This window comes from Lissotriton helveticus, chromosome 3_1 (genome assembly GCF_964261635.1).
Source record: "Lissotriton helveticus chromosome 3_1, aLisHel1.1, whole genome shotgun sequence".
NCBI classification, from domain to species: Eukaryota; Metazoa; Chordata; class Amphibia; order Caudata; family Salamandridae; genus Lissotriton; species Lissotriton helveticus.
The window spans coordinates 688,217,330-688,240,860 of NC_136061.1; the positions used below are offsets into that span (position 1 = coordinate 688,217,330).

The window sequence follows — 23,531 nt, forward strand, 5'->3', positions numbered from 1 at the left end:
GTTACTTACCTCCGGTAACGAATTATCTGGTAGAGACTCTATCTAGCTGCAGATTCGTTACCTTTGAATTCCACAGGTGTCAGGCTGAATCCTGAACTTTTGCTGAGCAATACCACTTGTGCGTGCCATTGGGTGGCTCTATTCAGCTCTGCGTGATGTCTTCAGCATTGGTAGCGTTGGTTATGACGTCACGGTACCTATACAGGTGCCATCCAGGCGTGCAGGAGTAAGTACTTTTTGTTTTTTCCATGCCAGAAGCACAGAGCCACAAAGTAACTGAAGTAATCATGTGCAAAACTAAGGCCCTGAAAAAGGGATTAACCCTAGCCTTAAAACATTAGTCCGCAAATCAGGGCGGTAAGGGTGGGGCTGTAAAGAATCTGCAGCTAGATAGAGTCTCTACCAGCTAATGTGTTACCGAAGGTAAGTGACTTGTTCATCTGATAGAGACTTCTAGCTGAAGATTCCTTACCTTTGCATTAGATACCCAAGCCATACCATCCTGGCGGTGGGTGCGGACCAATAGCTCAATCTAAGAAGTCCTGTAGGACTGAAAAGGCAAAATCACAGTCCCTGCAGACTTGACTGTCCAGGCAGTAGTGCTTGGAAACATGTGCAAAGATGCCCAAGTTTAGGCCTGACAGATATCCAGGACAGGGACACCCGAGCCAAGGCTGTAGTCGCAGCCTTTGCCCTGGTGGAATGGGTCCTTAATCCCTCATGGGGCTGCTTCTTCACCAGGGCATAGCAGATCTTAATGCAGAGAACGACCCAGAAAGAGATGGTCCTTTTTTGCACTACACGCTCTTTAGCTCTTGAGTACCCCACAAAGAGTTGGCCGTCCACCCAGAACTCTTTTGTGCGGTCAAGGTAGAACGACAAAGTTCTTTTTGGGTCCAGATGGTAGAGATGCTCCTCTTCCTTAGAGTGATGCAGGGGGAGAAAAGAAGGTGGGAAACATGATAGACTGACCAAGATGGAATGGGATCACCACCTTTGTCAAGAGCGAAGCACCACTTTGTCCGATAAGGACATCATGTAGGAAGGCATACAAGACAGCGCCTGCAACTCACTCACACTCCAGGCAGATGTAATCACCACCAGAAAGTCTGTCTTGATGGTATGCAGCCAGAGGGGACAGTTGTGCAATGGCTCGAAGGGAGCACACCTAAGATAGGTGAGGACCACATTAAGGACCCACTGTGGCATAACAAAGGGCATGGGTGGAAAGAAGTGAGCCAGCCCTTTTAGAAACCTATGTACAATTGGAGACTTAAAGAGAGAGGTATGGTCTGGCAGCCGCAAAAAACTCAGACAGAGCAGTTAGATAACCCTTGAGAGTTCTCAAAGCAGGACAGTGGAAAGAGAAGCAGAATGAGGGTCAATAGACCTTTTTGTACAGTATAATACAAATTTATCTCAACTGCAGGCGTGTATCATCTTAGTTGAGAGACAGATGTATAACATCTTAGTGGAGAGCCGCCTGGCTGCAAAATAACATTACATACTTCTAGAGAAAGTTAAAAAAACCACCAACTGCCACCGCTAATCCTCCACGCTTGGAGGCGCAGAGTTGTCAGTTTTGGGTGGAGGACTGAAGATCCTTCCAACAGGGGCAGCCTGATCGGAGGATCAATGCTCATCTTCAGAAGCTCTGGATACCACTCTCCTCGCCCAGTACGGAGCCACAAGGATGACTTGAGCCCAGTCACTCCTGATCTTCTTCAGATTCGAGGGCAGGAGTGGTATGGGCAGAAAGGAGTACGGCAGGCGCGAGCTCCACTCGCGATGAAGGCGTCACCGAAAAATAGCCGCCTTGGAAACTCCAGTGCACAGTATTGTTGACACCGCATTCTCTTCTGAGGCGACCAAACCTAACCAAGTTTCTATCTCCCCACTGCTGAAAGAGACCATGCCTCACCTCCGACTGGAGATGCCATTCGTGATCCACTAGGCATCGACGGCTGAGTTTTTCCGCCCTGCCGTTCACAGAACCTTCCATGTGTTGAACCACCAGTGTTATGCCATGCTGTTCCAGCCATGTCCAGAGACGCAGGGCCTCTCATCAAAGGACCCCGCACGGCTTGTTGCAGTACCACATAGCAGTGATGTTGTCCCTGAACACCTGCACTAACTTCCCCTTGACAGAGGAAAAAAATGCCAATAAAATCGCTCGGAGCACCAACAAATTGATGTGTAGCATTAACTCTGCCGGAGACACCAGTGTCCCCTGATCTCCACCTCTGCCGGATGGCTGCCCCAACCCAGAAGTGATGCATCTGTCATGACTGTGAGATCTGGTTGGGGAAGGGAGAAGGGTCTGCTGTTTACACAATCGCGGTTCGTTACCCACCACTACAGATCTTTTGCAGTTCCTTCCAAGATCTGAACCACGTCGGTGAGATTTCCCCACTGCTGTACCCACTAGATCTTCAAGTCCCACTGCAGAGCCTGCATATGCCATCTGGCTTGGTTTACCAACAGGATGCAGGAGGCCATGAGGCCTAACAGCCTCAGAGCCAGCCTCACCGAAATCCAGGATAGAGGCTGAAACATCGGGATCATAACCTAAAAATCCTGGACTAGCTGCTCGGGAGGATAGGCCCGTACCTGCACTTGTATCCAGAACAGTTCTGATGAAAGGGAGAGTCTGAGAAGGGGTAGGGTGTTACTTCGGCATATGTATAGAGAATCCCAGCAAATTCAGGAGGTTCCCCATAGTCTGAAGGTGGGACATGAAAGCCTGGGGCGAGGACGCCTTAAAAAGACAGTTGTTGAGGTTGGGGAAGACTGACAACCCTAACCTGCGCAGATGAGCTACGACCACCACCATCACCGAGGTGAATACTCGAGGGGCACTGGTAAGGCTGAATGGGAGCACGGTGCACTGAAATAACCGTACGTAATGCATGTGGCACCCCAGGATGGGGATATGAAAATACACATCCTGCAGGTCTAACACTACCATTGTCTTCTTGGTCTAGGACAGACAAGACCTGAGCTAGAGTGAGCATCTTGAATTTCTCCTTCTTGAGGAAGAGATTAACGGTCCGAAGATCTAAAATGGGCAGAAACCCTTTGTTGTTCTTCGGAATCAGAAAGTAGCAGGAATAACTGCCTACTTCTGAAACAGGGACCATTTCTATAGCTCCCTAGGCAAGAGAACTGCAACTTCCTCCTGGAGCAATTTTAAATGCTCCTCTGTCAGCTGTTCCTTTTTTGGCAGAATGGGAGGAGGAAAAGAAAGGAAACGGCAGAGAATAGCCCTCCTGAATGATCTGCAATACACACTTGTCCGATGTTATGGACCTCCAGCGGGGGAGATGATGATGATGATGTAGTGGTGTGGTCTTGCCGGGCCAGACTAGGAGAGCTTGGAGGCTGCGGGTGCCAAGGTCAGGGTGGCCGATGACTTCTGTCTTCCATTTCTAGGCTGGAATTAACAGCGTCCATGTCCCCGCATGGCTTGGGAAGCCTGCGCTGGATGGTCGCTGGGATAGGGCTGACGCGGCTGGAAACCCCTTTCGTTGCCATGAAAGGGGCGAAAGGTAGACTGGCCACCAGGAGTAGGAGAGGCCCAAGGATCTGGCTGTAGCGCAAGAGTCTTTGAACCTCACTAGGGTTGAGTCTGACTTTTCCCTTAAAAGGCGGGTTCCATCAAATGGCATGTCCATCAAATTAGCCTGGACATCACCCGTGAAGCCAGTTGTCCTAAGCCAGGTGTGGCGCCTCAAGGCCACTGTCATGCAAATTGATATGCACAGCGAATCCATTGTATCAAGGTCACACCTTATGGTGAATTTTGCTGCATCTCTCCTGTCCTTGACTGCCTGAGAGAGCACAGCCCGGGAGTCTTCCAGGACTTCTGGCAGCACTTGTGCAACTGTCTCCCAAACAGAATGGGAGAAATGGCCTAATAAGCATGCAGTATTCACCGACCGCAAAGCCTGTGCTCCTTGGTTTTAGGTCTTTTACTTTGTTTGTTTGTATATTTTTTTTATTATTTGTTAATATATTTTGTCCGTTGGCCAATTGTCCTCTGTATAGATGTAACATACGCTGCTTGGGGGGGTACTATTAATGTTAAAGACTGTGTCAGGTTATAGACTCAAGTACATTAGCAAACAAGGGGAATGGGGGTCTAAGGGACAGTTTAATGACCCGACAATACCATGGTCCCAGTAAACAACCAGTACAAACAAGAGATAGTAAGGAGTCTAATACAAAAATGAACTAAGTTGCAACCCTTGCGTGTTGAATGGAGACCTAAGACAAAAAAACTTACAAGGTGTTGTGCAAATCACACAAGGGATCCCTCATAACTCATGAGAAGATTCCCATCAGTCACCACTCGGATCCGCCCTTCATCATCTGGGATCCTTATTTCTCACTTGAATATTTTGGAACCCACAGTGGACTGACAGTTGGTGAAAGCCTAATCCTACATGTGGTAAACAATGTGAGCAAAAAAAGGAATTAAAGTGACTAAGAGCGGTGCCCTATTTTACCTGCGCTGAGGCCAGGTGAGGTGGGACTTTTCTCTCCTGCCAAATTGGTAAGTGAGCAGCTAATAGTCTTTCTTGCTGAGAACAGATGTGTATGATATATATAGTTGAAGTACTACACGTCTGTAACTAAAAAAGTTATATCTGCACTAAGAAAAAATGTATTTCGAACACAGTGTTCTGTACCTAATTCTGTATGCACTTTGTTTTTTTCCCTCTATGTATATCGTGTTATGAATGGATTCACTTCTTGGTTTTGACTACACAGCCAGGAGAAAGACGTTATCACTATACTCAGGTGATATGTATTTTTTCTTTTCTTTTTGTCTTTGGTTCAAGCAGTAGCGGTAATGGTCCTGACGAAGCAGCCAGATACCTTTTGGATCCAATAAGTCTGCAGAAACATGTCGACCCTCCATCTCCATTAGTGGTTATTTGTTTATACCACTACACACTCATTTTATGTTTAGGATAGAAGAGAATCCTAGTAAACTGTTTTGTTTCTCTTCCATACCTAATTTTATAAGTACACTGCACTAGTTCACTTTCACTTTTCACAATCTGTAGCACTGCTTCTCAGTCACTTTAATTCCTTTTTTTGCTCACATTGTATACCACATGTAGGATTAGGCTTTCACCAACTGCCAGTCCACTGTGGGTTCCAAAATATTCAAGTGAGAAATAAGGATCCCAGATGATGAAGGGCGGATCCGAGTGGTGACTGATGGGAATCTTCTCATGAGTTATGAGGGATCCCTTGTGTGATTTGCACAACACCTTGTAAGTTTTTTTGTCTTAGGTCTCCATTCAACACGCAAGGGTTGCAACTTAGTTCATTTTTGTATTAGACTCCTTACTATCTCTTGTTTGTACTGGTTATAGACTCAAGTAGCCTGACCATGACAAAATACAAGAAATACATGACCCTTCATTGCTCAATTACTTTTCATCTGTACTTATACCAGGTTTATTAGGGAGCCCAAACCCCGCCATTCCTAATTTTCTTTGTGCTGAATTCATCTTGGCATGCACCACAAACGACCATCAAAACTGGAAAGACGAGGGCCAACATAAATACCACTCCTCTTTAAGATGTTACCTGATGCTACTAGCCCCAGTTGGTTTAAGTCCAATCGTCTCAATGGCCACCGGGAGCGCAAAATCTTTAATATACCACGGCCACATGACTATACTAAGGGTAAATACCGAGCGGTACAATGGGAATAATTACAATTTATTGTATGTGTACTGCAAGTATTGAAACAGTTCAACAGCTGTATTGTCCACGTGCTGTATTTAAACTCAAATCTTTCTGAAGACTAATCTGAATATAAAGCAGTGGACTGCATTGGCTCGGCTCATGATCTATACCACCGTTGCTTTTTATATATTATTAGTTATATACTTTATTTATTATTTAACGCAAGGCAGTGCTCGCCAGTCTGGAAGAGCTATTGTTACCAGTTCTTTACACATATTAGTTTTCAGCTTTGCCCAGTGTAGCCTTACTCTCACCTCACACTGGTAGTTGTTTGATGTATCATTTTCCCTCTTTTGAGGTGTTTTTATTACTTCTTTGGGGACTACTTTCCATCTCAAACAGATACCAGAACATTGTGCCTTAAATTCACTCCTTTGTATTTTCATTACATGGTGAATTCAAGGGTTCAATGTTTTGGTTTTGCCACTACCTGTTTGGGTGATCTACTAAGACTTGCATGTTAGACCTGGGTGACATTCTACAAGCAGTCAGACAGGACCCCAAGACCACAAGGGGAGATCTGGGTTGTACAATACTTCTTTTGGTTCACCTACTGATGTACAGAATGCATTGGTATTCATAAAACACTCCAGCACCCCTAGTAAGGTTAACGTGCTTACACTGTACGGAACCCATGAACCAACAGGCCCTGCAACACTCTTCCCTGTGATGCGGCGGCATCTGATGCGATGTCGATCATCTTCTCCAGCAACAAACTGCAACAGGCCCTGCGACATGCTTCCCAGTGATGCGGCAGTGTCTGCTGAGGCGTCGTTCCTCTTCTCCTGGCAATGCGAGGCGCTTTTGTGGGCCTGCGATGACTCAACGATTCTTCTGCGACACGCTTCCGGGTGATGTGGCGGCATCTGCGGCGTCGTTGATCCTCTTCACCGGTGATGCGAGGTGCTTCGTGTTGTGAAGCAGTAGTGGCAGTTCAGCGACACGCTTCCTGTTCTTGAGTTGTGCTTCCAGCTCCTTGCGATGCTCAAGTCCTCAAAAAGTCCAGCACAGCTGCAGGCACTTCAAAAGAAATCTTGGGGAGCTGGTGGGTGAAGTCTGTTGTCCCTGAGACTTCAGCAGGAGGCAAGCCCTTGGAGATCCTTACATAAGTTGATGAAAGTACACACAAAGTTCCCCTCTCTTTCTTTGGCAGTCAGGAAACCACTGCAGGTCAATCCCCCAAGCAGCACTTCAGCTTAGGGGTAGTTTCTCCTCAGTCTCTCTGGTTCCACTCCTCAGCAAAGGTTTCTTCTTGTTGTCCAAAAGTGATCTAAATCTCTGCGGTTATGGGTCCCCTCTTTTATACACAGTTTCTCTTTGTTCTCTGAAGGCAGAGAGGCCTTTGCCTAGTCCAAACCAGTTCTGGTCAGCCCTGGAGCACTCTGTTGACATGACTCCTCCTTTCCTTTCACAGAGCAGGGCAGAGACATCAGACGCACCACAGGAGGTGGAGCCAGCCTTGTGAAGGATAGGCACAGCCCTTTTCAGGTCCCAGTGCAACTCCTCCAACCCATCTAGGTGCAGATCTCTCTATTCAGCACTGGACTGACTCACCCTGTCTCCTGGAATCCCCCAGCTCCCGTCACTCAAATTACAGACAAGGAATACACAACCTAGCAGAGGCAGGCTTGGATAGTTAGACAAGAAAATACCTACTTTCTAAAAGTGGTATTTTCAAACACAGAATGTTAAAACCAACTTCACTAAAATATGCATTTTATCATTCTGAGTTCAGGCATACTAAACTCTAATTTCTACCTAGTTCCCTGAGTCAGTTAGGATTATAAGATGTAGTAATCAAACTGCCCATTCTTGCCTATGGGGAATAGGTAGCCTTGCAATAGTGAAAAACGAAAATGCCTGTAATTCACTATTAGGACATGCCACACACATCAGGGCTTGTCCTACCTTATACTTACAATGCACCCTGCCCTTGGGCCTACCATAGGGGTGTCTGATATGAAGAAAAGGGAAGGTTTAGGGACTGGCAAGTGGGTGCACATGCCCAGTCAACATGACAGTACCAGACTGAACACAGGCTCTGCAATGGCAGACCTGAGACACACTTTTACAGGCTGCTTCTGTGGGTGGCACAACCAGTGCTGCAAGCCCACTAGCAGCATTTGGATTACCAGCCCTGGGCACTCCTGGTGCACTGTACGAGGGTCTGACAGGTAAACCAAACCAGTCAATCATGGAGTCACTAATCCGTATATAAATTTACAATAGGGAGAGCATATGCAGTTCAGCACTGATCAGCAGTGGTAAAGTGCCCAGAGTCATAAAACCAACAAAAACAGGTCAGACAAAATACAAGAGGAAGGCAAAAAGTTCAGGGATGCCCCTGCAAAAAGGGCCAAACAATATGACGTTCATCCAACAGCTGAAAGAAATGAATTATTAACATAAAGTGCCTTTTATACTACAACACCAAAAGTGCAAAAATAGCAAATTATCACACTACTAATATGTGTAAAATGTAAAAAGCACTTGACATAAAGTAAGATACACCAAGTTGTAAGAACAAGCTCATTCAGCATCACGCTAATAAACACAATACATATTGATACGCACAAAAAAGCAGAAATGTGCACATAAAGTGAATTAAGTAGTGCATGAACCTTTCTCAGTACATTAAACATAGATACTTGGGGGACAGCAAAAACGCTAAGATGCTGAAAGCTCTAGTGCCTAAAAAAGTGCAGAAAAAGTTCATATCCTAATAAAGTCTATATAATTATAAATCCTGTGCAAGAAATAGTCAAATGATACTATATCATGTTGTACCTCTTTTTACCCTGGACCCTCAAATTACCCTAACCCCTTTTAATTTGGCAGGTGTCCCACCTAACACCAGACCCTTGGCAACCTCTCAAAACCCATTAACCATTAGCACCATTAATTGGTGTTGTGAGAAGTTGGCCTGGTATATGCTGTCCACTAAATAAAGTGGGCACCTTGCACCAGTCCGAATGACCCTTATGATGCATGAGGTCAAAGATAACCTTTAGAAAGCTATCCTAGTGGTAGCTGTGGAGAGCAGCCTTTTGGTTTAATCTTGAAGGAATGTAAAGCAACTTGTTTTACCAAACTATCGCCATTAGTATTAACTAAATGAAAGGAAAACCACACAGTAGTTATAAAAATATGTATTTATTTATATAACACTCTGTAGTATCCTCTACACGAGGCTACAACACAAATCACACAATACTTTAGCAAAGAAACAGCTGTAAGTAGCACAATACACAGTGGGCTCCAGGGGTAGACCAAACCATATACTAAAATAGTGGTATAAGAGCAACGACTGGAGTTGAGGCAGTGTCTAGAACACTTAGAATCGCTGGGACCCCAAGGACCCACCAAAGCGGAGTAGCAAGGTACCCCTCAGAGGAAGGGTGCAGTGTGCCAACATGAGCAAGGGCTCCGTACAATTCTATGAGGAAGTTGCAGTTGCAATTTTAAAGTTTAAGGACCCTTCTCGGTGGACGTCGAGGAAACCCTTTGAAACTTAGGAGGTTGGAGAGCCACCCCACCCGTGGATACCGAAGTACCCGAGTTACCTATTCCATAGGAGCTGGGTGCATAGGTCTTGAGTGGTGCCGGAAACCGCCGTCGTTTTCAATGGAGGACTTCAAAGAAGAGCTGCTGCCGGGAAGGAAGAAAGTGTTCTTAGGAATACAAGGGTGGATTTGTGATGGAAGGATCCTGAAAGCAGAGGGCACAGAGTCAGGGTCACTTCAGGGTGACCAGGGGCTCGGTAGGCGAATGTCCACCTATGTAGGGTGCTTCAGGTGCAAAGAAGGAATCTTGACTCTGCAGCCACAAGGACCAGTAGATGTCGAGGATGAGATGCCAGATGCAAGCTGTCCCACGAAGGATGTTGAGTGCTGAGGGATCGGTGTCCGGCTGAAGCCCCAACAAGCCTTGGCAACAGCAACCCACACAGGAAGGTCAAACAGGTTAGGATGTGGACCAGCAAGGTCCAGGGGACTCACCAAGCACTGGGGAGTCGGGGCATGTCTGTATCAACCAGGGAAGCCCAATAAAAATCAAGATGACCGTCACGAAGACCCACAGGTCTAAGGACAGGAGTTGCAAGGGGACCTCGAGAAGGATCACAAAGTACCAGCCCACGAAGCACTCGGTGTGAGGAGGCAGGAGTTCTTTGGTGGAAATACTGCTCAGGGTTAGGACTACACGGAGTCCAATGGACAAGCTCAGGAATCACCAACAAGCATATACACTTGCAAAAGTACACTGTGCACAGGGGTTCAGGTTATGTGGTCCCCACAAGGGATACTGGCGGCCTCAAACTCAGTGAGATGCCAGCTCAACCTCAAGGAACTTTGAAACCCACCTCCTGTGTTGCTGGAGCCTTTGGAGTCCACAGGAGCTCAGGATCAGCAGACAGGTCAGTTGCGTTATGGTGACTGCAAAAGCAGGGGAGGGCTGAAGCTTTGGACGGAGAGGAGACAAAGTTGGGCCCAGTCGAAGTGCAGCAAAGTCCAGAGTGTTCAGACAGGCTTGAGCTTGGCTCAGCAGTAGGAGGGCAGAAATGTGTCTCTGGTCAGCAGCATCCATTTTGTGCTGTCCGGGTCGAGAAGGCTGGCACTGGAAAGACCAGTGACTCTAAGAAGCTCGCTTCAGAAGGGTGGAATCATACCTCCCACACCGGTTACAGGTGTGTAGGTATGAGTCCAAGGTGTTTGATACCAAACACAACATGTTTTATTTCAGCCGTTTTAGAGGTAGCATTTACTGCAAGGTTATAATGCATCTCTACCTATATGTCTGGACGAGTCACAGACAACCTGGGAGAATGGTCTCCAAAGGCCGCAGAGGGATTCTGCTCATGCAAGCGCACCCTTTCACGTAAAACCCAGCACCCTGCTTTCAGGATTGTTAAGGCCAGCTATAGGGGTGCCTTATAAGTTACCTATAGATATAGTGATCCTATATCTAAAGTAAGAGATGCAAGCACCATCTTACACCCAGCTGCAATGGCAGAACTGTCGTTCCATTTTGCATGGTCTCTCTCATGGGTGGCAAAATACATGCTTCAGTCCTTGGGATGCCTCTAGGGTACCTATACCCTGGTGTCACAATCGAGGCAGGATGACTAACCTTGATATTCGGATGCAGCAGGAGCGATGTCGTAGCCTATTTTCGTCCTCCCTAGGAACGGTTCCCCAGACGAGCCATAGGTATAACACTCCTCTAGGAAAACCCTCCCCAGGGAAGGGGAAAAAATGGAGAAAATAAACAAAACAGGCTGGCAGCCAGAAACCATCTACAGCTGGTGAAGACAGGTTAGAAGTTCTTTTCTTCCACTGCTTGCTAAAGTAGTCTGCATGGATACACAAGAAAACACATATAAATACACCCCCCCTCCCTTATACAAAACCAATAGAAATAGGGTTAGAGGTTCACAGTGAATACTCACTAGTCTAAACTGCCATACACATCCAAGAAATGGAGTGGTGAAAAAGAAGAAAAGGAAAGCAAATCCAAAAGGGTTCAGCTCCAGAGAGAAAGCAACACACTTAGTTTCGAATGCACATCTAAGAAGCTAATGTGCTCTCTCAGCTGAAGCCTCATAACAATCAGGTAGCCTGTTTCAGCTCTCCGTGGCATATAAATGTGCATAAGGTTATTGTTTGTTCCAATCCACAGGAATAACCGTTCTGACTCGACTAACAGTCTCCACGCCGATAAGGAAATAGACAGTGCTCATGTAACCACAGTCAAGGAGCTCCAAGACGGGATAAAGAATAGAAGCAGCCGCTTCTACTACGGTACGATAAAGAAGCACAGCACTATTAGCGTTCAGTAACTCAGTCAATGTTCAGAACGCCTCACAGTGCTCACGTACCCGAATATTCAGCAAACGCCGACTCAGATCTCCCAACGCAGCTCCAGGTCTCCCAGCGCGGCTCCAGGTCAAAGGGCACAAACACGCCGTGCAGCGGAACAGGCTGACAGCACGGCTTCGCTCGGTCTCTGCTCCTCCGAGCAACAAATAATCCACAAGAAAATGACAAGGGGCCCCGTAAGGCTTCAACAAACTCTCGAGTCTAAGATAGACAGGCTTCACAGGTGACAAGCACCGGAAGGAGGGGGAATAGGAAAGATATAGAAAACGAAATGAATCACACACACAGACACAAACAACAGACTAAGCAACAGGCACTCTGGGAGATGCAGTTCTCTCATTAAGGGCCTGAAACGTGACAGAACCCCCTCTCTAGGACCGACGTCTCGGCGGTCCACCAGGCTTAGATGGGAACATAGCGTGAAAACGTCTCAAAAGGCCAGGGCAGCTGAGATTAGAACGAGGCTCCCAAGAACGTTCCTCATGCCCATACCCTTTCCAATCAATCAGGTATTGTAGAACACCTCTCACTCTCCTGGAATCAAGTACAGCTCTCACCTCATACTCAATGTCCCCATCTATCTCCACAGACTGTGGCCTCCCCATTGCTCTAGTACCTGGCACATACGGCTTCAAAAGAGACACATGGAACACTGGATGTATGTGCCAAGTAGGGGGAAGACGTAGCTTCATGGCCACCGTATTGATAACAGCAAGAATGGAATATGGGCCGACAAATTTAGGCTGCAACCTTGTGTTCCCTTTCAATTTCAAGTACTTCGTACTCAACCATACCTTGTCCCCTATAGTATACTCAGGTTCAGGGGATCTTTTTCTATCAGCCTGCTTTTTGTCATGGTCTCTGGCTGCCACCAACTGTTCTCTGGCCTCCTGTGCTATAGTGATAAGGTGAGCATGGTGCTCCTGTATAGAAGGAAGGGAGGACATACCAGGGTGATCAAAAGGCAAAAAGTTGGGATGAAAGCCATGAAGACAATAAAAGGGCGAACATCCCAAAGATGAATGGGTAGCGCTATTGTAGGCGAACTCCGCCATCCACAACAACGTCCTCCATTCCTCACTGTGTTGCAGAGTAAAACACCTTAGATACTGTTCAAGTTTTGATTAAGTCTTTCAGTTTTCCCGTCTGTCTGGGGATGATAACTTGTCGACAAACGGGCGTCGATATCCAAGATATCACACAATGCCTTCCAAAACTTAGAGGTAAACTGTGTTCCCCTATCCGTGATAAGAACAGAGGGTACCCCATGTAACCTAACCACATTTTGCAGGAAGACTAAGGCCAACTCCCCAGAGGTAGGCAATTTAGTTAGGGCTATAAAATGACCCATTTTGGTTAAATGATCAATAACCACTAAGATGGTGTTGTTGCCGTGACTGAGAGGCATCTCCACGATAAAGTCCATAGAGACGGTGTTCCAGGGCGCTGGGGGAATCGGTATAGGGCGTAACAAACCGCTACTTCTTTGATGTTGAGCCTTCGCCTGGGTACATACAGGACACTTAGACACATAGTCCACAATGTCCTTCCTCATGGACTCCCACCAAAAATACCTGATGACAGTTTGCATGGTTTTCTGAACACCCATATGACCTCCTAGTGTAGAATCATGAGTCCATTATAAAACTTGATTTTGTAGTTCTGTTGTAAGCACATACAACTGTTTGTCCCTGAAAAGAAGTCCTTTTCGAAGTGTTCTCTGCCGTGGTTCTACAGCAATCCATGTTTGTGCATCAATCAGTTTGACTTCCTCTTCCACTTGTTGCAAAAAATCAAGGGACCCTGAAATAGCTGAAACCGACGGAAGGAAAGAAGCCTCCTGGAGAATGGCTGGTGGATCCTCAGGATCTGGGGAAAGATCTCTTGCTGCTGATTCTGGTCTTGATAGCGCATCGGCCTTACCATTTTGGGGACCCGGACGGTATTTGATTACAAAATCAAAATCCGAGAAAAACAACGACCACCGTAATTGGCGTGGTGTTAATGCTCGTGCGCTTTTCAGAAAGAGGAGATTCCGATGATCGGTAAAGATTTCCACTGTATGTCTAGCCCCCATGAGATGGTGTCTCCATTCCTCATAAGCCCTCTTAATGGCTAGCAACTCCTTATCAGTAATACTGTAGTCGGTTTCACAGGAGGATAACTTACGGGAGTAATATGCCACCGGATGTAGTTGTCCAGTATCCGGGTTTCTCTGTGAAAGAATACCTCCTATGGCATAGTATGAGGCATCCGTCTCCATGATATAGGGTTGGCTAGCATCCGGATGTCAGAGAATGGGAGCAGTCACAAAACATGTCTTTAGAGTTCGGAAGGCATCTTCAGCTGGATCAGTCCACTTGAAAGTAGCTCCTTTTTTCAACAAATAGGTCAAAGGTTGTATGATCCTAGAGAAGTCTTTGATAAACCTCCTGTAAAAGTTTGCAAAACCTAAAAAGCTCTGCAAAGCTTTTACAGTCAAAGGAGATTCCCACTGGATAATGGCTTGCGTTTTCTTTTTATCCATCTGGATACCATTCGGGCCGATAACATAACCCAGGAACTCCACTTCCCTTGTATGAAACAAGCACTTCTCCAGCTTGGCATACAACTCATGTTGTTGTAATCTTTCCTAAACTTCCATCACATGCCGGACATGTTCCTCTCCCGTAGACGAATATATCAAGATGTCGTCTATGTAGACTATACATGACACATCCAATAAGCCTCGCAAGACTTCGTCCATAAAGAATTGAAATGCCGCAGGGGCATTGCAAAGGCCAAACGGCATCACTTGATATTCGTAAAGCCCATAACGAGTGCGGAAAGCAGTCTTCCACTCGTCTCCTCTAGGGACACGCACCAAATGATATGCCCCCCGCAAATCCAGCTTGGTGAATATTCTAGCATCTTTTAACTGGTCCAACAAGACTGGAATCAGAGGTAACGGGTACCTGTTCTTCCTGGTAACTCTGTTAATAGCCCTATAGTCTATACAAGTTCTTAGGCCCCCTTCCTTCTTAGGAATAAAAAATAGAGGCGACGAAGCAGGAGACGTAGACGGGCGGATGAATCTGAATTCCAACAATTTCTTCAGGTATTGTTGTAAGTAAATGTTTTCAGCTTCAGTGAGAGCATATACTCTACTACACGGAATATTGGCTCCGGGTTCCAACTCGATGACACAGTCATATTCCCGGTGTGGGGGTAGTTTACTGGCTTCTCTTTCACTGAAGACGTCCTGGTACCTTTGATATACATCCGGAAGAGTAGTGATTGCGTTGACTCCCAACTCTCTACCTCCAGAAGCCAACGTACTCGCAGGCGTTTCCATTTTAATTTCCTCATGAAAGCGTTGGAATGCAGTGTTCTGTACAATATGCTGAGCTCAGTGTGATGGAACAAGCAGCCCACTTAACCAGTGGGTCATGTTGGGTTAACCAAGGCATACCCAAGATCAATCTAAACTGAGGAGCGTCAATTAAATCAAAGGATATGCGTTCATAATTTTTCATGTCCTACTTGCATCACCAATGGACAGGTATGATAACACACTGGTCCTGATGTCAGATCCGATCCATCAACCGCTTTCACTGCTTCAGGTACCTCTTTTTCAATGCAAGGAATTCCCAACCTCCTAGCATATTGTACATCGATGAAGTTACCCGTTGCTCCGGAATCAAGCATAGCGTGTACCATTACACTGAGCTCAGCATATTGTACAGAACACTGCATTCCAACGCATCCTCATGAGGAAATTAAAATGGAAACGCCTGCGAGTACGTTGCCTTCTGGAGGTAGAGAGTTGGGAGTCAACGCAATCACTACTCTTCCGGATGTATATCAAAGGTACCAGGCAGTCTTCAGTGAAAGAGAAGCCAGTAAACTACCCCCACACCGGGAATATGACTGTGTCATCGAGTTGGAACCCGGAGCCAATATTCCGTGTAATAGAGTATGTGCTCTCACTGAAGCTGAAAACATTTACTTACAACAATACCTGAAGAAATTGTTGGAATTCGGATTCATCCGCCCGTCTACGTCTCCTGCTTCGTCGCCTCTATTTTTTATTCCTAAGAAGGAAGGGGGCCTAAGAACTTATATAGACTATAGGGCTATTAACAGAGTTACCAGGAAGAACAGGTACCCGTTACCTCTGATTCCAGTCTTGTTGGACCAGTTAAAAGATGCTAGAATATTCACCAGGCTGGATTTGCGGGGGGCATATCATTTGGTGCGTGTCCATAGAGGAGATGAGTGGAAGACTGCTTTCCGCACTCGTTATGGGCTTTACGAATATCAAGTGATGCCGTTTGGCCTTTGCAATGCCCCTGCGGCATTTCAATTCTTTATGGACGAAGTCTTGCGAGGCTTATTGGATGTGTCATGTATAGTCTACATAGACGACATCTTGATATATTCGTCTACGGGAGAGGAACATGTCCGGCATGTGATGGAAGTTTTGGAACGATTACAACAACATGAGTTGTATGCCAAGCTGGAGAAGTACTTGTTTCATACAAGGGAAGTGGAGTTCCTGGTTTATGTCATCGGCCCGAATGGTATCCAGATGGATAAAAGGAAAACGCAAGCCATTATCCAGTGAGAATCTCCTTCGACTGTAAAAGCTTTGCAGAGCTTTTTAGGTTTTGCAAACTTTTACAGGAGGTTTATCAAAGACTTCTCTAGGATCATACAACCTTTGACCTATTTGTTGAAAAAAGGAGCTACTTTCAAGTGGACTGATCCAGCTGACAGAGCACATTCTTTCTTCTGAACTCAATGGGCCTCTGACTCCCCCTATTTGCATGGGTTCCGTGGTATCAGCGGTGGATGCTCCGCCCGACGCCACTCTAGGTTTGGAAACTGGAAATCGCAAATCATAGCGGTGTTTATCGCCCTTACGTTCCTGTAACCGATGATCCAGCTGTATAGTGAGGTCTATCAATTCTTCACAACAAGTGGGCATGTTCACCACCTGAGCAAGAACGTCCTTCAGTTCTCCTCTCAATCCTTGATAAAACAAGGAAACTCGTTTGGCGGAAGGCCAATCAGTCTCGACAACAAGACGGTTGAAATGGGTGATATAGGTTAACAAATCTAGTGACCCTTGTTTGAGCGTTATAAGTTCGCGATCCAAGGACAACATATGAGCCTTGCGATCAAACAACTTACGCATTTCATCGCAGAAATCGTCAAAGCTAGCTAACACAGGATCATTTTTATCTATTAAAGGAAAAGACCAACTTGCAGCGTTGCCACCCAAGTAAGACAACATAAAGGCGGTCTTCGAATGGTCGTCAGGAAAAACAGAGGGTTTGCACATAAAGTGCAACTTACACTGCCCTAAAAAGGTGCTAAATTTCCTGGGATCCCCCAAGAACCTTTCAGGCGGTGCTAATGGTAATTGAACTGGTTGTATGACCTGAATAGTAGATGGACCCTGCCCTCCTGGGGCTAAATGGGAAGATGTTTGGACAGGGGGGGTAAAGTGGCCTCCCTAATGTACTGCTTTCCTGTAGTCCTAGCTCGGGCCAATCCCTCAACATCACGTCTAAGAGCCCCCATCTCATTCCGCATATCATGGTTCTCCCCTCTCACTGCGTCTACCTCTACCTGTAAAGCAGTTAAAGAATCCAACACAGTTTGCAAAACAGTGTTGGTATCCATCGCTTGGGCCGCAAGAGGACGTGGGCTTGTCACTCTGTCACAATCGAGGCAGGATGACTAACCTTGATATTCGGATGCAGCAGGAGCGATGTCGTAGCCTATTTTCGTCCTCCCTAGGAACGGTTCCCCAGACGAGCCATAGGTATAACACTCCTCTAGGAAAACCCTCCCCAGGGAAGGGGAAAAAATGGAGAAAATAAACAAAACAGGCTGGCAGCCAGAAACCATCTACAGCTGGTGAAGACAGGTTAGAAGTTCTTTTCTTCCACTGCTTGCTAAAGTAGTCTGCATGGATACACAAGAAAACACATATAAATACACACCCCCTCCCTTATACAAAACCAATAGAAATAGGGTTAGAGATTCACAGTGAATACTCACTAGTCTAAACTGCCATACACATCCAAGAAATGGAGAGGTGAAAAATAAGAAAAGGAGGGCAAATCCAAAAGGGTTCAGCTCCAGAGAGAAAGCAACACACTTAGTTTCGAATGCACATCTAAGAAGCTAATGTGCTCTCTCAGCTGAAGTCTCATAACAATCAGGTAGCCTGTTTCAGCTCTCCGTGGCATATAAATGTGCATAAGGTTATTGTTTGTTCTAATCCACAGGAATAACCGTTCTGACTCGACTAACAGTCTCCACGCCGATAAGGAAATAGACAGTGCTCATGTAACCACAGTCAAGGAGCTCCAAGACGGGATAAAGAATAGAAGCAGCCGCTTCTACTACGGTACAATAAAGAAGCACAGCACCATTAGCGTTCAGTAACCCAGTCAATGTTCAGAACGCCTCACAGTGCTCACGTACCCGAATATTCAGCAAACGCCGACTCAGATCTCCCAACGCAGCTCCAGGTCTCCCAGCGCGGCTCCAGGTCAAAGGGCACAAACACGCCGTGCAGTGGAACAGGCTGACAGCACGGCTTTGCTCGGTCTCTGCTCCTCCGAGCAACAAATAATCCACAAGAAAATGACAAGGGGCCCCGTAAGGCTTCAACAAACTCTCGAGTCTAAGATAGACAGGCTTCACAGGTGACAAGCACCGGAAGGAGGGGGAATAGGAAAGATATAGAAAACGAAATGAATCACACACACAGACACAAACAACAGACTAAGCAACAGGCACTCTGGGAGATGCAGTTCTCTCATTAAGGGCCTGAAACGTGACACCCTGGGTACCTGTGTACCAAATACTAGGGACTTATAAAGGTACCCCAGTTTCCAATCTGGACTGTACCAAAGTACATGGCATAATATTTCAAGGAGAAAGCAGATAGACTGGAGTCCTGATTAGCAGGATCCCAGTCAGACTAGTCAAAACAGTGTAACATCAGGCAAAAAGTGTGGGTAACCATGAGAAGCAAAACCTATTTTCCTACAGGTGTCAGACTCCCCTGTTCCTTTAATGATGACCCCCACCCTCCACAAACTGAAACCACAGTATTGTATACTAGTAATCCAGTCACCACTGAATCATGACCTGCCAATTGTTATCAAGGATTTAAATTAAACATTCAAATTATGCAACCTTTTTAAAAAATGATTCAGCATCCTTAACATTAGAAAACATCTGATATTGGTCATAAAATAACAATTTCAATCTGGGCAACTGAATTATAGAAATATGAGTACCTACTGGTTGAAACAGGGGTGTCTAAGTCTTACATTCCTTTCATATGCGAGCTGTTTCTGCAGTCATGGCTGAAAAAATCCTAAAACAATTGATTTGGGCAGAGAAAACATTTGCTTTCATAGCTTCAGCAATGTTCAGCTCTTTAACTTTATAGTCGTAAAAGTTCACTAAGTTGGTTCTGGGATTTTTAAGGGTTCTGCGTAGGATTTTAGTATTCAGAAATATTGGCGCACATCAAGTAACAGGGAGTGTAGAAAGTATTATACAAATATGGAACGGTGCTGCTAGGTTAGGGGAAACCACAAAAACCCCTGAAAAAGAGTAGGTAAATGCCTCCTCTTTCGATTAGTGCAAACAAAGTTCTGAGCACACGAAAAAGAGTTCCTTTAAATTAAACAATGTGTACGAGAAATAAGATCGAAAGTCAATAGGTTTTACTGTATGCTTTTATAGGTGATCATGGTCCTCTTTCAAGAGGAGATTCAAAAAGATGAAACCAGCCAACACGTGTTTCATCAATCGGGAATTACCCGTGACTCTTCAGGGCTGAATATCTGTCAAAAAGGAGCTGTGTCAGGGGACCGGTGATAATTAAAACCCGGTCCTAGTCGGGTTTTACGAGCGGGGGCAAAGGGTGAGGGAGACCCAAATAGAATCAAGAAAGACGGACCGGTGTAGCCGTCACTGCCATAAAGCGGAATAAGCTTAAGGCAACGTGGAGTTCGGAAGAAAAAGTGTTGTTTGCCGGATGCTGAAAACCTAAAACAATTGATTTGGGCAGAGAAAACATTCGCTTTCATAGCTTCAGCAATGTTCAGCTCTTTAACTCTATAGTCGTAAATGTTCACTACGTTGGTTCTGGGATATTTAGCGTGAACCGAAGCTTGAAAGGGAACCCCCATGAGCTCACACTATAGTTAGATCTGGTGAATGTTTTAGGAAAACATGTGTCCTTATTAGTGCTTCAAAACCAGGGCCAAGACTGTCCATCTTATGCTTTGGTGCCCCTCTGAGTTCTCAAATAGAACCTCTGGGATGATTTTCTATTTGTTATTACTTATCAAGGAGCACTGTTAACTCTTTCTCAAGTTGAACAGTTTGCTCTGAAGCTGAATGCATCTGGCACTGTTGTATCCATTTAATCTCCCTGAGATTCTCTTATAACATTGGAATAAAGTGATCCAACATTTTTGGGGCACTGTCCTTAACTCTTAAATGTCCAACCTATGCTACCTGAGGGAGTGTGTAAGTTGCTGCCCCTGGTTATCCACAGTATTTTTAGGTCGGCCACATTGGACACTGAAATTACTCCAGACAATTCTGTAGAAGAGTCTTTAAAATTGTTAAGAGTTTTTGGGAATGACTCATGAGATAGGGCAAAAACATCCATGGAACTGCAGCTAAGACAATTTCTGTCTTAGACTGAACCACAGGGCAACTTACTGCTGTTTTTTTTCCTCGGAATAAGCTAAATCATTATGTTGCTATAAACTCAGAGGAGATATAGCAGAGTTTTCCACTTTTACTGTGGTTTTTAGGGGCCCACCTGGCCTACTGGCAGAGAAACTTTAACAGGACCTTACATTCGCATCTTTGTAGCATTCGCCTGAGACATATGTAGATATATAGGAGTAGGCAAAAGGACAACTGGAGATGATCCCTTTCATCTGAAGTGCAGAGGTAAAATTCTAATCTGCTGGTAAGAGGCTGCCCTTATTTTGTGAGCCCTGATGTTTAACTATTTTTTTTTTTTTAAGTCTCACAGGCATGGTGGACAAAATGGGAAGTGAACATGAAATGTGAAATCAGTGGCTTCATAAGAGTGACTATCATGACATTCTTATATAATCATATAATCTGTTTTTGGCACTCCAGAGTAATCCCTCAAAGCCACTTAGTAAAAAATGGAAAAATTATCCAAAACAGGTCCACCATGAAAGGACAGAAGAGTTCATTAGATACAGCCACTGATCATTTTATTGTGCAAAAGCCCAATACTCTTCAGCCAGATCAGCTATGAAGGCAGGGAATTGGAAACCAGCACCATGGACTCTTGAACTAGCACCACATATGCCATGTCCAGCAATCGAGATTACCACCCACTAAAATCCCAAAAAGCAAACCGCCAGCACCGCAGAGACCAGAACTATCATGGCAGCATAAATGCTGCCCCAGTTGCTACATAACTTTCCCTTCCACTGCCACCTTACAGCATTAAATGTTTTTCACTCCCTTTCTTGCCACCTCCACTCTGCAGCAGCTTAAGGACTCAAACAAAATAAAAGGGGGAAGGGTTGCTGGTCGGTGATGGCATCGTCTCCACGTAAAGCAACCAACATCAGACCGCACACGTCAAATTAAAGGATGGACAAGCAGCAGGAACCAGAAGCTATAGGACACGAAAAACCAGTGCAGCTGCACCCTCCTCTTAATCTACTTTGAAGGAGACTACTTATATAGGCCTTTAGGTGCTAAGAGTGGACAGCTGATGCATTCTGTGGAACCAGTATGATTTTACGGCTTTTAAACTTGGTCATATGGGTATGATTCTCTGTCAAAGCAATTTGGCTGCTTGGGAAATTGGTGGAGAGGCTATCCTTGATGAACAGTATTTTTTCCAAGGCATAAAGTTTCAGGATCTAGTGAGGTTTATAATTCAATGTTGACTATACTTTTCTATGGGGTGGTATTAATTTGGCTCATCAGTGGTAAAATCTGTTTCTGCAACAAACAAGGAGAAATGGTCACAATAAGCCCACTTTTAGGAACTAAGAAAGGCAAAAGCTGAGGAGCACAAGCTGTAAGATCCAGTGAGGAACGGAGCCCGTTGGATAATAATTTGACCTCTTGAAAAAAGTGGCCAAGCTTAATACCATGGGCAACAGTGACAACAGTCAAACACTTGCAGTGCATCTCCTGGCCACAGTTTGTCCAACAAACTTCTATGTCTCTGTTTTTGAGTCTGCCACTATGGTGAGAGTGCTCTATCTATTTGGGAGCTGGAGCCTGACTAGCCTCAAATACTCAGCTGCAATGTGGTAACAAAATGTTAAAATGTTCCCCGTAAAATTAAATTGATTTCAGACGTATATATAGTCATACACAAATGAAAAGGAAATTACCACATTTAGTAATTTTATAATAGTACTTACCCTGTATTTTTATATCTGCGATGTTACATTTTTGATCACACACACAGATGTTGAAAGCATTCAGCTTTGCAATAAGTTTCAAGTCAAACACATCTTCAGAATCTAAGCTAATGGATGCTGCAAAAATGTAGAGCAAAAAAATGTTTAGAATCACTTCATTATATAAACAAGAACATAATGGACAGCATAGTAACATTGCTTAATAAAAGAACACGCAAGTAGTGTATTGTTCTTATGGGGTCCAATCATTTAGGAGAGCAAGGACACTTGTTAGGATTTATGAAAACAGGAAAGGAATGACATCCTCTAGGGAAGCTGTAAAGGAAATAGCATAATCATAGAATTCCCTGCCAGATAACAACTGTTAAGTGAACACAATCCCTTTTGATAAAATCCAGTATGAGCTTGGTGACTGCAAAGGAAAGAGGTACAAATCAAAAGGTGTGTGGACTTTGAGTTCTATAATCTAAAAGCTAGGAAGCACAGAGCTACTGTGAGGGACAATTTTTAATATTTGTAACTGGCCATGTGCCATGTGCTATTCATTTAAAGAACAGAGCAAGTTCTCAGAGAGGCACATTAAATGTTTAGATTTACAAGTAAAATGGCAAAAATACAATATGATGGGGCAGACATTTATGTACTCAAAACAAAAATCCACAAGAAGTAGTGTTCAAAGTGTCTTTCAAAATAGTCAAATAGCCATTACATAGTGGCATTTAAGGAAAATGCATGTCCTTCATGGGTCAAACTTCATCAAGTGAAGAAAGTAAGGCAACAATTCTCATGGCTTCTGAATTCATGGCACTTCAGCAAAGTGTTGACCAGTTGACAATAGAAGGAGTAATGTCATGCCCTGCTAGGCAGCCAAAAGCTGTTTTGGTAATGACTGGTGAATAGAGTCTACAGGAGAGAACTATCTAGCCATTGTAAAAGAGCCTACAAATGCCATGGTCATGTGCCTGACAATTGATGTTCATCAATAAAGATTAGCACTAAATGCTATCTAAAAATTGTGTATCTCTTGGCTTGGTGGTTCCACTCTGGTGACAAAACTCAATGATAGTGGACAATTTTAAACATTTCACTTGAATACTGCATTTGAAGACCAAGAGCATAAGTAATGCATAAGCCAACCCTGTTCACTATCCGTTCCGCACCAAGTTGAGAAGCTTCTCACTATGCTTGCTTTACTGACCAAATCTGTATATGATATTAACTACAGCACTTTTTTTTTTACTAAAAACTACTCCAGTTTCAGACCCGTAGAATTAACCTGTCACAACTGTGCTACCTCAATTACAGTAGAATAATCTGGTTGGTCCTTGTAGCCATTGGAGCCATATGAGGTCCATTTGAGCATATAACCTAGAAAGAACAATTGGTAGCAGGCACAACTGTAGAAGTTCAAACATTTACTAATGGTCAGGTG

The 23,531-nt window shown here is 44.8% G+C and overlaps 1 protein-coding gene and 1 long non-coding RNA gene across 3 annotated transcripts in view; one reads left to right on the forward strand and one right to left on the reverse strand.

The window, feature by feature from the left end:
- VPS13C (vacuolar protein sorting 13 homolog C) overlaps positions 1-23,531 on the reverse strand; it is a 2,773,485-nt gene that overhangs the window by 1,484,715 nt on the left and 1,265,239 nt on the right. For both annotated transcript variants that reach the window (XM_078680824.1, XM_078680823.1), the window contains exon 41: positions 22,100-22,216. In XM_078680824.1, coding sequence (XP_078536950.1) covers positions 22,100-22,216 — 117 coding nt within the window. The remainder of the gene's footprint in view (positions 1-22,099; positions 22,217-23,531) is intronic.
- LOC144822865 (uncharacterized) overlaps positions 1-23,531 on the forward strand; it is a 790,049-nt gene that overhangs the window by 386,688 nt on the left and 379,830 nt on the right. The gene's annotated exons all lie outside the window — the stretch shown is intronic.